General features: G+C 46.5%; 1 protein-coding gene across 1 annotated transcript; it reads left to right on the plus strand.

Moving 5' to 3' along the window:
- Positions 1-84: 84 nt before the first annotated feature.
- Snx27 (sorting nexin 27) lies at positions 85-15,646 on the plus strand. Its single transcript, XM_078183620.1, has 7 exons — positions 85-633; positions 10,864-11,001; positions 11,073-11,297; positions 11,555-11,865; positions 11,932-12,170; positions 12,254-12,535; positions 12,609-15,646. The coding sequence occupies exons 1-7, from the start codon at positions 302-304 to the stop codon at positions 12,675-12,677; spliced, it is 1,596 nt and encodes a 531-aa protein (XP_078039746.1). The 5' UTR covers positions 85-301; the 3' UTR covers positions 12,678-15,646.
- Positions 15,647-15,679: the final 33 nt, after the last annotated feature.

Here is a 15,679-nt window from a genome sequence, read left to right on the forward strand (position 1 = left end):
ATGCTAATTATATACAACAACACGGTTTCCTAACACGTTTCAAAGATCATTCACTGATAGAATTTTGCCACAAATATATGAAATCCGCGATCTGGTAATAAAAAAATGGCGGAAGAAAAATCCATCGGAAAAGGTAGCGTTCGAAGGAGTATCGAGTGTCCAATATAGTATTTGTATAGTTCGTGGGGCGGAGTGGGGACAGGCCCGATGGGAAGAAGCGAAGCGAGTGGCGTCGACGCGGGCGCAGTCTCGCGGCGGATCCGCGTACGAGAGGAACATCAATGGGCGGTCAGAGAGTAAGATGGCGGACTGCGAGTCGGAGGAGCAGCAGCGGTTGCCAGCCGCGAACGAGGACGTAACGAGGAGCGTTGGCGTGACGATGATCAACAACGGACGTGTGCCTCAGCACCCGGTGAACCAGGGGAACCCGATCGGACAGGGACCCAGATGCGTCACCATTTACAAAACTGAGACTGGTTTCGGGTTCAACGTACGCGGCCAGGTCAGCGAGGGTGGACAACTGAGAAGCATCAACGGGGAATTGTACGCGCCGCTTCAGCATGTAAGCGCCGTGCTGCCTCGGGGTGCTGCCGAGAAGGCCGGCGTGAGAAAAGGCGATCGGATCCTCGAAGTGTGAGTACTGGACGTTCCCTCCAACCGTATTCGTCTTTTGTTTCGATTTCGAGCGTTTCTAGTTTCGCGAGCGACGTGCGTGCCTGTACCTGTCAAACGGGTACCGTCTAACGTTCCAGCAACCAGGAAAAAATCCGTCGTACGATTAGATGACTTTCGAGTTGCCACGCAGATTCATCGTTATCTCCAGGAGCCTCTCACGGTCGCGATTATAATTCATCGTCGCGTGATTTCGCTCCTGGTCCTTTTCGCTGGAGACCGTTCCAGTTCGCGTGTCGCGGATTTTTTTCGTATACGACGGAATATTTAATCGGTGTCTTCGAGAACCGATGTTGCTGTTGTGTTGTGCAGCTGTCATCGCCGAACGACACCGTGGACGCTGCGCTACGATTTCCGTATCCTCCGGTGTATTATATCGGTGGCAACGCGACAGCATAACGCTCTCTTTAATCGATTCGACTAGTTAGACAGACCGTGGGCTGTTTACCCGCGGAACAAACGACGGATTTTTGGCACGATCCGCGTTCCACCTGTCCGCCAAGGTACCCGTCCGGGTACCATTGTTGTACCAGAGCTCGTTAACCATCCGACCTCCGATCCTGGACTTTACTCCGATCTGTCAAAGTAATACCGTTTCGCCGACTGCTGTCCAAATTCCTCTCAGACAATAGAGAAACTCTCTGGAAGCGGCGCGAGCTTTACCGATCAACAATAGCATATCTGCGGCCCGATTCCATTGTTCCTTGTTTACGGCCCGGAGCATCGAAGTGGCCAGCGATATTTCGATAGTTCGAACGACAATTTACAAACAATTTACAATTCTAGGATTAGAGGAATGACGACGCGTGTGCGCTCTGTTTCGTCGATTGAAATGAATTGCGCGTGAACCGACAACAATGCCGTTCGTAGAACCTATTTAATTCGCTGGTATCTGGAAATTCCAGTCAGATTTCGAGACAATTACGCGTAGCCGAGGGTAATAGAATTATCCAGAGAGAAATCTCGGCGCGTACCTGCGACACGGGGTTGTTGGTATGCTCGCTTGGAGACGTTCAACCCCGAAAACACGTTGTGCCGCGACATTGTCACTCGTTCGGCTAAATTTTAGATGCGTATGATTTATGATCGAGTCCCGGTACCAACATGGCGGACGCAATCGGAGGAAATGTAAAGGTAACGATATTTCGAAAGAACGGTATATAGTATTATCATTTGCGACCGAAACTCGCTGAAACCCTGGGAATTCAAACTTATCCTCGTTCGACGAGAAAAGCGGCAGGCCGGTTAGCCATTAAACAAAATGGCGGATACGAATCTTCAAAAACTTTAGAAAGATTATTGAAATCGCCTCTTTCGAAGAGTTATTTTCAGTTCCTATTTCACCGTCCGATAAGCGAATTAGGGTTTCCTCAATTGCAAAAATAATGTGTCCATTTATTTCCTTGGTTCCTTAGGTGGTGGCGAGGCGGAGGGGTGTACCTTCTGGTAATTTTAAAGAACGGTAGCTTATTTGTTGAATAAATTCGAAACCAGGCTAGTTTCGCCTTCGGTGTTTTCAACGGAACAGTTTTAATATTCGTGTTACGTTCCGAAGACCGTTGGATCAGCGACACATTCGTTTACTATCATGGTTGTAATACGACACAGTATCGGCTTTCAAAATGAAAACGTCATCGCGACCCGTCGATTTTCGATCCGCGATTCGCACGCGACTGCCAGCTTTCTGCCGTGATCCCGGTATTATCGTCGACGCGATACCACGAAATCGTCGCATGCAACGCGATCGCACGATTTTTAATTGTTCGTTTCAAATTTCTGTTCGCGATACCGTTGGTAAAACAAGACTACACTCGACGCCTAATATCACGTCAGTTTATTTACACTCTCGACTAGTTATGTACACACCCCTGCATTTCAAATTCTTAATTCAACACCGCGGCCGTAAACACCTCCATTGACGCGATCTCTCCAAGTATATCTTAGCGTTCCTTCTCTATCGCAATACGCGCATCGTATTATATCTATGTATACAAATAAATGAAATTAAATGAGATTATAGGAAATTAAAAATTCGAACGACGAGCTCGACAAAAGCAAGACGACTCGCGGTTCTACTTATAAATCGCAACTATATCGTTGTCTCCGCGTTGCTTTTACGGGTAGTCCCTGGTTTAATTTGTTTAACTCGTTAACCTCTAGATCAAAGATAAACACAAACAATGCGCAATCTGTCCAGATATTATATAATATGGTTAGGTATTGCTTGGAGTTGGTAATCGCGTAGTTCCTGGTAAAAGAAAACGGTAAAACAATGGGTATATGACTTAACTGTCCCAAACGTTTGCCATCCAGAAATCACTCGTGGTATAGACACGATCGAAATTGCAGTTTGCTCGTCGAATTAGCACGGTGTTCGATTAACCTACAAGATCGAATTCGAAAATATTGAATGATCGCGGAGAGCTTGATCTCTCACAAGATCAGTGCTTATGTCAATCGCGTGGCGATCGATTCGCATAATTTATCAGGAAAGCTAGAGGTAAGGGTGCTATTTGCATCCCCGTGAAAGTTAATATCGGTCCCGATGAGGCCGATCAGGACCGACAAGGATTCCGAGCTATTTCAATTAACGTTATCAGTCATCTACGCTTCCAGAGAGTCCGGACACTCTGAACACGGGTCCGGGGGTGTCCTTCGTCGCTCGTTCGATTTCGAGCGGACTGTACATTGTCGGCGGCCAGCACCGCCGCGAACTTTCTTCGTTTTTCTTTCTCACGGCGCCGGTTTTAATCGAACCATAAATTGGCACAATGTTTCCTGCCACTTGCTCCGGTCCTTGGAATCATTCTCGACGTCGCCGCGAGAGCCGTTCATTAACGAATCTGAATTAAATAAGGTATGTGCCGGCCGGCCGGTCGAGATTCGGACCCCGCGCCATTGCCTTTTGTACCCTCGCATTAGCTCTTCAGACGAACGATCTAATTTTTTTCAAGGAGCCTCGGATTTATTCGAAAAGCAGGGCGGCGAGTCCCTCCATCGAGCCCGTTGCTTTCTATGACTGAATACCACGTCCCGATTAATTATTTCATTTTATTTATTTCTTATTTTACGGCGGGACTTGTTGTATTCGTGTATTTATTTATCCTAGACTTATCGTACGATATATAAATAGATAAGAAAATGTATAATTAGAGCAACGAACGTCTGATTCGAGTGCTCGTACTCAAGAGTAAATATTAGCTTCGATTCCATTGATAACTTTGCTAGCCGATTGTCCGCGTTCATTGGCAGAGCTAGTAAACAAATCAAAGGTTATTGGAATAACATAATGACAAATTCCTAGTAGCAGTGTCAAAGAAATCTAAGGTCAGTCTTGTATGCTTCGACTGCGAATATAGACAGCTACGTATTGGGCGTGGGCTAATACTCGAGTTTATGAGGCTCAATAGAAGGGGAAGACAGTCAATAATACTTGATGGTGTCTTGAAATAATAATTATTATTGTTGCCACAAATTATTATTATATATAATCCGGAACAAGATAAATATATGACAGGTCATCCGAGATTTAACAACATGTACAATGGGATTAGTATAATGGCTCAGGATGATTTCGAAGAGATATGGCAGAATATAAAGTATTAATCATATGAAATCGTGGTATGTACACACAGTAGCTTAATAGGAGGATACAGGACACCGGCTGGCGAGAAATTGCAATGATATACGATACAACGATTGCTTAACAACTTACAGCAACATTTACATAAATTATCGTTCAACTAACACCAGTATGAACGCCAGTAGATTATCGATATCGCTTTCGGAAATACAGTTGTAGAATCGGTTTCTGAAAACTTCGCCATAAAATCGCGGTCGAGATCGTGGCAAGTACGGTCTAAGTACGGTCGTTACCCGGTGCACGAATAAATCTGCGAGTGGTTCCGGCATATCGGACTGGCTCCGAAGCTGATGGATCCGAAAACGATCTCGGCGGTAACAGCTGTCATTACGACTTGATTACAGCACGGAAATACATTACAGCGTCGTTCGCGCACTATTTAAACCGCGCCCGGGTATCTGGGGAACTCGTGAAAAAGAAATGAAGGCGTCGTTGTCCGCCGAATCTGTCTTCCAATTAAATCCTAGTTATTAGCGGTCGTTGTTCGAGCGAACGGTTCAGCAGCCGCGTCCCCGTCGAAACCGTCTCTTTATCAGCGCGGTTTTACATGTCTCCGAGGACGCAGAAAAATGCCGGCAGCCGCGGAGGCAATTAACATTCGATTAGCCCGCGGCGGTTCGATCCGACGATACAGCGACTCGAGCAATTTATCTTGACGTCTTCTTCGTTCTGTCCTGTCGTTTTCGTTTTATTAATCCGCGTGTAGGCGACCCGAACCGTTCACTGGGGAAGCTTCCGTCGGGAAGCGGTGCGCGCGTGGATTCACGGATCGATCGATCGATCGATCGATCCAGCGAAGCCTGTTTCAGCGAGAACGCGGGATTTTCACGGGAACGATCCAAGCAGAGCCTCGATCGTTTCCGCTGCCGTTCGCCTTCGACCACGCGATTAACATTAGCAACCTGAACGAGCCTGCGATACCGTTAGCTCGCGGATAAAGTATGGTCGGTCGCACGTGTCTCCTCTTTTTCCTATATCTCCGCCTTTGTTTTCGTCGTTCGTCGAACACCGTTTTCCGCGCGCCGACGTAATGGTTGCTCAAATTTCCATAATCGTTGTCGTCGACAATTGGTTTCTATGACGATTAGAATGCAAACAGTCTTTCAAGTCTATAATTATTTACGCCGCATGTAATTGCTAAAAGTGATTATAAATATACTGCTGAGAGTCTATTAGCCTAATATTTGTTTTTACAATATTCCGCTGTCCAAACGTTCTATTATCTAATCGTTGGATTATGCATACCGTCAAGCAGAGAGCTCGAACGACAGTTTTCGATAATAGAAAGTTTTCGTTGGAATGGTATCAGGATATGAGAAAAATAAACAACCGACCTTAGGCTTTCTTTATTTCGGTATAGCGAATGTTATTAGGATCTTTATTGTACCAAAGGATCGAACCGATATTTGATATGGTAGATTTTAACTACTTGGTTTCATTAATTCAATGACTTCGGTCATTGTGGGAATTTCGGGGTTTGGTGGTCCGGCACTTAGCGCCGTTAAACCTTGAGAAACAGCGGCGACAGAATTGAAGCCGCAGAAAGCGAATTCCTAAACCGACGTGCAACGAGGTGTTCCGCTCTTTCTCTACGCAAGAACGAATTCGGTAAATATTTATGTAATGCACCGAAGGCGGCCCCGGATGCAACGGCGACTTAGGGTACCTAAGGGGCTAAACCGCGCGGAGAACGTTGCACGGGTGACATTGCGCGCATAATGAACCCTAAAACTCCGAGCGTAGAGCCACCGGAATTACATAATGCAATTAACCAACCGGGATTATGTAAGACGGAAACAAAGACGACCTTTAGGGACGCGATATCCCGGTCTCTGCGGGAGCTACTTTCGCCGTCGACTGTCGTTACTAAAAGGTTTGTCGGTTGTGCGGCTTCTGACAAGTGGTTAACACATGTGCCGAACGGCGATCTCGATGGATTTTTCTCCCGACCACCAAGGGCACCATATTAGATTAACATATATCGGCTGGCTCGAACCGTTCGGACTCAAGGATCTTTTGGAACAGGTGTTCCGCAACGTTAATTCCGCAACGCTAATCGACCATTCGAAGCCAACGGTACTGCTACCCCTCCCGGCAAAAAGCATTCGAACGCCTTCTAAAATGCAATCGCTTTTTTTTTCAAAATAGACCGAATGACCTGAATTTGTTTTTAGACGATAGAACAAGTCTACCAATCGCTAAACTACTAAATTCTTGATTCTGAAAACATTGTAAAGATTGTCTGTAGAAACTTTTGACAATACTTGATACCAATTTCAATGAAACTCCCGTGTGCATAAAGTATCAAAGCGTAAACGTATTAGAATAATTTAAGAACGTCGCTGCGTTCTTTGTTCCTTACACATTATCTCTATTACAATCTCTGTTCCTTAGACTCGAGTTAGAACATTTTTATTGTGTAATCAAGATCGACTAGCGATATCAGAATTGCAGAATAAAACAGAATTGCATTGCTTAAACAGATATCAATTTTCCTTCGTTACACAATGTGTTGGAAACGATAGAAGCTTGATAGAAAACAATCGATGAGAAGATTCGGAGAATGAGATGAGACGTACTCGGATCTTTCCGACACCGTTCGTCAAAGCGAAGGTATAATTCGATCGCAGATTGAATTGTTTGCCGGTGGATCAATATTCTGGCACATGAACACTGTGCCCAGTGTTTCGATTCCGCTGAAGTTCTTCGAGAGGAGCTGGTCACTTTATCAGCGATTCGACGGAAACTTGCAGACTCACCGCCGCGAACTGTAATTAGTTCCGCAGATCGCGGCCAGCTTGATCTCATTGGATCGGCCGTGCAATTGCACGGGCAAACAGCCGTGAAGGGAACGGGAAAGCTATTTGTCCGTGCGACAATTGTTAACAAGCGAGTCCGCGTCGAATTTTCGGCGAGCCTCGATCGCCGTGGCTCTCGACGACTCTTGCAGTCTTGAGAGCCGCATCGGGAGATAAACTCCGCGAGGATTCCAGGCGGAAGACATTCGAACAGATTCGTTGCATAATTGCTGGCTGACGCAAACGAGCCGAAACCCCTTCGCGGATATCTCTGGTCGCGTGCTCTTTCGAACGCGGGAACTTCGCGCGAGTGTTATCGCTTTCTCCGTGACAAGAGATGCCGTTTAGTATTTTTCTTCTCACGCCTCTCCCCGCCCCGCGTTAGAAGCTGACCAACGCGAGAACGGGCTACTGTATACCGTCTGGCGAGCGAACGCAATTATCGCCGCTTGCAGAAACGGCTGCAAGCGGACCTTGTTGAATTCTATTCGACGCGAGAATAAGAACCGAAATGATTAATTTCGAGAGTAAAAGTAACGAAGAGATATTCCAGGAAATGCATGAATTCGCCACGAGCAAACCTCCTTCCCCTTTGTCAAGTAAAATAATGTCAATAATTCCTCCACAACGATTTCGTTATCTATTATTGCTCTGTACATCTTTTTACATCTTTCCTTGTATAATCAAGGGTTTCTCCCGTTGACACTGATAAGCACTGTTATTATTCTTACTGTTATAATTAAAGTGGCAATAATTGGAACACTGGCAATATAGCGTATCTACCCTCTATTCCCGCAACGATCTTCATTTCATTCACGCGAGACCATTATCTCGCCGATGGAATTGCGAATGTCGGTCGATGCTGCGCGATTTATGGTGGGCGGGCGTGCGGATATCGATCGAGGTCTCCCTCGATCGGCTCGGAAGGATGCTGGGCTGCCGGTGTTATCGATCAATGTGAATCGATTCGATAAATGTACACAGTACGCGACCTCTTTTATACGGCTCGGAGCCAAGTATATGGCAAATAGTATAACGTAACCAGATGGAACGGACGCGAATCCTATCCCCGTATCGAGTGCCACGAGCTCTGCTTCCGTGAGAACATGCCAGCCCAAGATGGCGTCCCTTCGGAATCCATAATTCGCCGGGGATGATCGCGTGTTGTTTTATTCTCCGAACGAAAAAGAATGATGCGGACGCGAGGAGGCCGGTCTACGTACGAGAGAACCCGGGGCGAACGATCGATCTCGTTTTTCGCGAAGGTGTTAACCGGTTCAGCGAATTCGCTGCGATCTGCACGCTCAGCTTTCTCTTCAATTACGCCCGCGACTTTGCTGATTGGAGCCTCGCGGGTCTTGCGGCTCCAGGAAACGAGTCGATAAAGCCGCTTGCTAAAGATGACTCGGTTTTTTTCAATTTTGTCGGGCAATGGAGGCGCGAGAAACTGTTTTAATTGTCTCGGAGCAGGTGTATATTTATTTATCGATATTATGTGTGTACAGGTATTCCTTTTGTGCTTAGATTTTCGGCTGGGTTATTTACATTAGTTTCAAAGACATTAGAAAGGACTTTATTCGTACATGTACATTAACAGGATTTGAACACGATTATTATATATATATTTATAATAGTATTCCGATTCACTAGAGTTTGCCAATTCGTGTCAGCATAGTGTGTACACCGCAATTAAAAATTCCATCGTCGAATCAACCCCAATCGATCAAGGTGTTATCGCGCAGACGATTAATAGATGATCTTGGCACATTTACGTACGGTTCGATAATATTTGATAAGAATCGTCGATCACAGAGTTCCACGGTGATCACCACAATGTTATCTCGTTCACGGTCGAACAGCGTCGTACGGCGGTAAAAAGATTCGAACGACAATTTCAACCGCGGTTTTCCTTCGAACGGTCGATTTTCCTAACATCAGTCCGATCGAAGGGACCCCAAAATCGCGTTTTACAGGGGTTTCCGTGGATTCGATAATTCTATTTCTGTGTTCGATCAATAGCAGACGCCGGCGACGGCGTTTTCTTCGGTTCGACTTCGACACGGTCTGGGAAGTTGAAGCACAGGGTGGGGGTAGAGCGATTCACTGTTGCATCGATAGTCATTCAGGGTAACCACGGCCGTGCCTGAGGAAAGGGGTTCGCCGTAAAAATAGGAATCCCCCGTTAAAAATATCGCCGCGGGAGTTTCTCCGGAAAAGTTGTTGCGAAAAGCGAGTCGGAACTCTTCACCTCCGGGTTCAGTCGTGCGAGGAATCTCCCAGATAAACGTCGCACACATCACTCGTGGCACAACCCTTACAGAGATCATTCTACTTGAAAGGCTCTGATACGTACACTTATTATGGCCGTGAGTATCCGACACTGATTTTTCCGATTGTGTACTTCTGTGCAGATTGGCACCCGATGATTATTTTGGAAGTTTATTCGTATTAATTTTTATACCTTGATTTCATCTTCAATGCGATTCGTATATCCTTCTTATTTAAGTATTTTTGCTCATCTCGTTGTTTCTAGACTGATTTTTATCGATCGCAGCTAGAACATCCATCAGACAGCAAACTATTTTAAGACCAGAGATTTACCGTACATTATTATCATTTCATTTAATCCTCTAGCATCAAGAGGGCATAAGATATTAAAACCTCGTGTTCAACACAATCTAGGTCGCAAATTACTAAATCTTCGAAAAACAAATCATAAGTAGTCCGACTTTAGAATCGTGCCACGTTTTACGCCGATAATAATTGTTTGAACAGGATTTCTAGATACGATAACATCTATCGCGAACGAGATTTTTCTTCTACCGTTAGCTTTTTTAATCTTCGTTGTATTTTTCAAATATCTATGTTTCCGCGAATGTCGTCCTGTCCCGATCATGCCCGCAGTAGATAACGCCTGCAGGAGTGTCTGCAAGAAGGGGATGCGGCAAGTCACGGTCAGACACGCTACCATCCTATAGAAGCCGGTACACATTATATAGCTTACGGCCGTTACAGGACACTGACATCGGCCGAACCTTCACCACCGCGTACGGTTTTCGGCAAGCGGTGTTGGCCAGTCACGAGTAGCCACGTGTTCGAACGGCACGCGCGTCTTTCTAACTTTCAATCTCGTTTCTGTCGAAACCGAGAGCCGTTACGAAAACCGACGCGGTACCTCGCAGTTACGACCTAGTAAAACAAGTAGTTTCATCTCTTTGCAATGATAATACCGCGTATGGATGCTGATTGATTGCGCCGGAAAAATATCTAGATATCGGCCGATCTGTAGCTAGACTTATCTGGTTGACTCGGTTCAATGCAGAATCGGCGATAGTGGAAGTTGCTTAGAAGGGGGAAGGACGGATCAAGCCGTTGAGCTAAGACGTAGAGAGAACACGCAGGGCAGGCTGGGAATTTAGTTGCAGTCCGCACTGCGAACGGTAGCCGTCCTTTCACGTCCGGAATTCTTGCAAGGCTGACCAACTTGTTTTCGCGAAAGTCGTCGCACTACCTTGCAGGACGAAGTCTAGTCGCGGCGTGTAAGTTCGGCTGGCATGTCAGTGTCGCGTTCGCTGCCACGGTACAAATGTTGTCTTGCTACGTAACCGCGGTGCGATGCGAGTGGTTGGATAATGAACGCCGCGTAGCAGACTCGCCATTAAGAGCGATCGCCAGCGGGTAAAGTCTTGGGAGTTCGCCGTTCTCTCCGTTGTCTTCTCACGATTGATCAATCTCGGTATTTGCTTGCAGGAACAACGTGAATGTCGAGGGTGCCACCCACAAGCAGGTGGTCGACTTGATCAAGTCCGGGGGCGACGTCCTGACGCTGACCGTCATCTCCGTGACGCCGCAGGAGGCAGAGCGATTGGAACCGTTCGAAGATCTGAGGTATTACCAGCGGACTAGTTTTTCCTTGCCTACGGTCCGGGTGCACGTTATTCATTCTCTTGTTCTTCTAGTTATGCGGCGGTGGACTACAGCGAGAAACGGTCCCTCCCCATCAGCGTGCCCGACTACCACGTTCGCGAGAGGAGGCACGAACGTTACGTGGTCTTCAACGTCCATATGGCCGGCAGACACCTATGCTCGCGACGATACAGAGAGTTCGCTGCGTTACACGTCGCCCTCAAGAAAGAGTTCATCGGGTTCAACTTTCCGAAACTGCCCGGGAAATGGCCGTTCCAGTACGCACTTTCACATTCTAGAAAAGGCTATGGTAGTTCGTCGGACTTTAAAAATTATACTGCTCCTTCTAGCTATTGCTATCTTTGCTATACTCTGTCCATGGTAAAAGCAGTCTGGCCAGACCGTTTAAGTTGTGATCGGTCGTCGCGCTATCGTCGCCGGTCTCCTACCGTATAGTTAATAAATATATTACAGTGGACAGAGTATAGATGAGAGCGTACTTCGAAGATACCTTGTACATGGATGGCGTTTATAGATTGAGCGAACAACAACTGGACGCGAGGCGGCGGGGATTGGAACAGTACCTGGAGAAAGTGTGCGCGGTACGAGTGATCGCCGAAAGCGACGCCATGCAGGACTTCCTGACCGATAGATTAGAAGAGGACGGTGATCAGGGGCCGGCGGTTGACCTGAAGGTACTGTTGCCGGACCGAGAAGTGGTCACGGTGACCGTCGCCAAAGCTGCATCGGTGAGGGACGTGTACGACGCGGTCTGCAGCAGAGTCGGCTTGGATGCGGAGACGGCGAAATACTTTTATTTGTTCGAGATCGTCGAATACAATTTCGGTAGGTGTGCGGAATGTGGAACGGTCCACGAACAGGTCTAGATGATTGAGATTGCTGTGGTTTCAGAGAGGAAACTACAACCTCACGAACACCCCCACACTTTGTATATTCAAAACTACTCGACGGCCAGCGCGACGTGCCTCGCGATACGAAGGTGGCTTTTCAATGTGAATAGATCGCTCAGCGAGCAGGCGTTGACTTGGATCTTTTGGCAAACTATAGATGAAGTGAATAGGGGCCATATTACCGCCGGTGAGCGACTGTACCAACTGAAGGCGCTGCAAGACGCGTCGAGGAAGCACGAGGTACTGCACACGAGTAGCCTAGACCTGTATAGTTGATCTGTTAAGGTCTATACCGATTTTCAATTAATGTTTTTCACTCGCAGTACCTAAAGCTGGCGAAGGAGTTAAGTGGTTACGGCGACATCGTGTTCCCCCATTGCGCATGCGACTCCAGGAAGGAGGGGCACGTGGTTGCGGCTGTAGGTGCTGCATCGTTTAAACTTCACGCGGCAAAGGAGGATGGTACGCTGGAGTCTCAGGTAGTCGAGTTCCAATGGAACGCCATCACCCGATGGGAGATCGATGAAGAGGGTATGGCGTTCTGCTTCCAGTACACCCGCCAGGACAACCGTCCACCCCGCTGGCTTAAGGTCTTCACACCCTACGTAAGTGTCTTGTCCTAAAATCAATCGATTCGCTTACGTACAGTCTTGTCAAATTGTTGTGTTCTCTTCGCAGTATACGTTCCTGTCCGACTGCTTCGACCGAATAGCCGAAGAAGCGAAGTGGGACGACCCAGGCGAATGACATACAGTTCGCCGCTAAGGTCCGAAAAGTTTGGTGCATAATAATACGCGACGACGGATGCCGTGCCGTTTCATCGAAGGTTTCGCTCGCGTCTGTCCTCGTAGCCGGATCACTTCGATTAGGATTACTTTTTTAAGGCGAACAACACTTCGCGCAGGGAGACGAGTAAGACACCATCCAAAATCATATCAAACTATTGTTTCGTCAGCTTCGTAGACGGGTCTCGCGATTCGTCCGCGAACGGTGCATCGTTCACACGCATTCTAAAATCAAATAGCAAACACACGTACATATGCAACAGATTAGAAATTGTACCGTGAAGGTAGCAATTCTCTTCTTCAAGGCAACACACACACAGGCGTACCGCGAAAAAAACCAATAACACGGGCAAACAAGATGTCATCGTTAGAATTAGCTCTCTACCATAGGATATCCACATGGTAAAACAGCACTCTAGTTTCAGGAAGGAGGAAAAGACATAAGAGAATTACGTTAGTATCCAGGGTAAGAGGGTTACAGTATCGAGCTGAAGATCAGCCTATAGACTCGAACCTTTGGCCTATCGCTCGTTGCTATCGCATTTGGGGATTCGGCGTGTCTCTCTCTCTCCGTCTCGGGGAGACCACGAATCACCGGACGTTCCTCTTTACTAGCCTAACACATAGGTATGCGCGAAAAGTTTCTCGCGCGAGCGAAAGGAGCTCAGGCGACAAGTATTATTGCGCGACGTTAGTTTAAGTCGTTCGCTTTTCGTTCAAACACCGATCCAGCGCAGGTCCGTTCTCAAGGCGCTTCGTTCCTCGTTCGTTTTATTCGTACAGGCGATCGTCGCGACGGTTCATGGGGACTTCGAGGCGACCTCAGGATGATCATTTTCCTCGGAAGCTATATATTTTTACTATTGCACGCCGGAGAAAGTCGATACAGAGTCGCGAGCGGTTCCGGTTTCGCGCGGGCACTCGAGAAAGAATCGGCTATACTACGGCTCAATCACTCCGAATGAATCGGAGGATGAAATGGCGATGAAGCCATTCGAAGACACCGGTGGGAACGCCATAACCAAGCGAGAAGTAATAAATGATAATACTCAGTGACACTGTTGGATAGATGCTGATAATAAGAAACGAAATGAAGATATATATGAATATACGAGTAATTTTAATGTCTTTGGTCAGTTTGAATACTGATGAACTTTTAAATGATCTTGGCCTGCTCGTCGCGGTTCACGGGTTACGCGACGAATCCTCCGGAGCGAGACTTCTTCCGCCATTGTTCGACGAACTGTACAGGCTGTTGGCACAATCATTAGCCATCGTTTCTCTCGAGGAAAGAATGATAATGATGCGGTACTGTCTTCTATAGATAATGTAATGATGTATGTAACATTTTTTCTAGCATTTTTTATCTATCGACGACCACTCGATAGTCCTTCGAAGATTTACAATACAGATGTTCACGAGGTTTTTGAACGCTACGTATTTTGTTACGCCATAGGAAAATAAGAGAAACGCTGTCTAACGACTGTCCTAAGATCACGTATGCTTTCGTTGCCCGCTCCGGACGGTTCGCGAACCGGCCGGCAACGAGAGGAGCCTCTGCAGATAATAATTCTAGGGATAGATGTATAACTAATCGTTAATGTTTTTAAACTTTATTCTGGATGAATGAAGCGACGCTGGGAGGATTGTAAAACGATGTTGAGAGTAGCAGTAGGCTGTAGAAAGGAAGAGCGAGAGGATGCTGTTGTTCGCGCAGATGCCGGTTCCTGGCGAGCCAGAGGGTGCGAAAGGATCGGTTATGTTACTGGACGCGTTGATTCGTTGGTCCTGCCGTTGTCGACCGATCGAACGGGGAACGCGCGGCGAATACGACCCACGATTCTTGTTCTGTGAATAATTAATAATTAACAATTCTGTCCTGGGAACTGTGCGGAGCGGCGCGTAGACCTGTTGTTGTCGGCGTTCTAGCTGTGTTGTTGAGCGCCGGTCATCGGAGACGCAGCCGTTAGATTTTCATGACTTTTTGTGATGTATTATTCCATTAATCAATGAAGTAATTACATAATTAACGGGACAGCGCACGCGTTGTGTTAGAGAGAGAAAGAGAGGGAGAGATAGCGCGTCCTCTCTCTCTCTCTCTCTCTCTCTCTCGGTGTGTACATTCGCAGCAATAAGATTTTTTGGTGGTGTGAAGTTAGGGTGTCGTTTAGGGTAAGAGAATTTTGACGGGTCGGTGAGATGTAATACGTCCAAGTTACACGCGCATCGCACACGGTGCGCCTTCTTCATTGAAGTTTGAGACGAGGTGAGAAAGCGAGAGAGGAAGTGTGTGAGAAAGAGAGAGAAAGAGTTTCTTGAGAAATTTTATCGGCGTTCATTGTTCCGGGTGTATTTATTTGTGACGTGTATATTTATTGCGATTGCCTAGTCCGCGAATAAAATCAGCAGACGTGCGCGGATCGTTGATGATTATTTATTGTCGTCCAATAGTATTTTTGTAAACGAACGTAGCAAAGCGAGACACCGTGTTACGGCGTGCACGATTCGATATCCGATTGAATTACATGGTCAACCGAGGCGGATAGCACGATTAATTATTAATTACTTCATTAATTAACCACGCTACAAAAGCAAGTCCTGTCGGGGAGTCGGACGACGAAGCTAGGTAATATAATTTAATTATTGTTATAGTAAGACCATATCATTACAGTTAAACTCCTTAGACGTTAATTACAAATTATTATGTATAATCATAGCCCGTAAATAACGAATGCTCCAATTCATTGTCCGACGCCAGTTCCACAGCGATCGCCATGCGGAACTGGTGTTCCGGATTAGCGACACGGTATTGTTCGAATTTGTTTTGCGAATCATCTTACTCACAACCGGGGAGAAATAAATGAAATGCAGAGAAATCACTTCTTGAATTCTCGTCGATTATTAAAATTTGCTATGATACTGTTTCTGTTATTTGCATTTTTATTTACTTGATTAGCGACCAAA

This window comes from Augochlora pura, chromosome 6 (assembly GCF_028453695.1).
Source record: "Augochlora pura isolate Apur16 chromosome 6, APUR_v2.2.1, whole genome shotgun sequence".
Taxonomy (NCBI): Eukaryota; Metazoa; Arthropoda; class Insecta; order Hymenoptera; family Halictidae; genus Augochlora; species Augochlora pura.

Coding starts and splice junctions, on each gene's coding strand:
- Snx27 (XM_078183620.1), top strand. CDS start 302: ATGGCGGACTGCGAGTCGGAGGAGCAGCAGCGGTTGCCAGCCGCGAAC. Junction 11,002..11,072: donor GAACCGTTCGAAGATCTGAG/GTATTACCAGCG, acceptor TTGTTCTTCTAG/TTATGCGGCGGTGGACTACA. Junction 11,298..11,554: donor CCCGGGAAATGGCCGTTCCA/GTACGCACTTTC, acceptor TGGCGTTTATAG/ATTGAGCGAACAACAACTGG.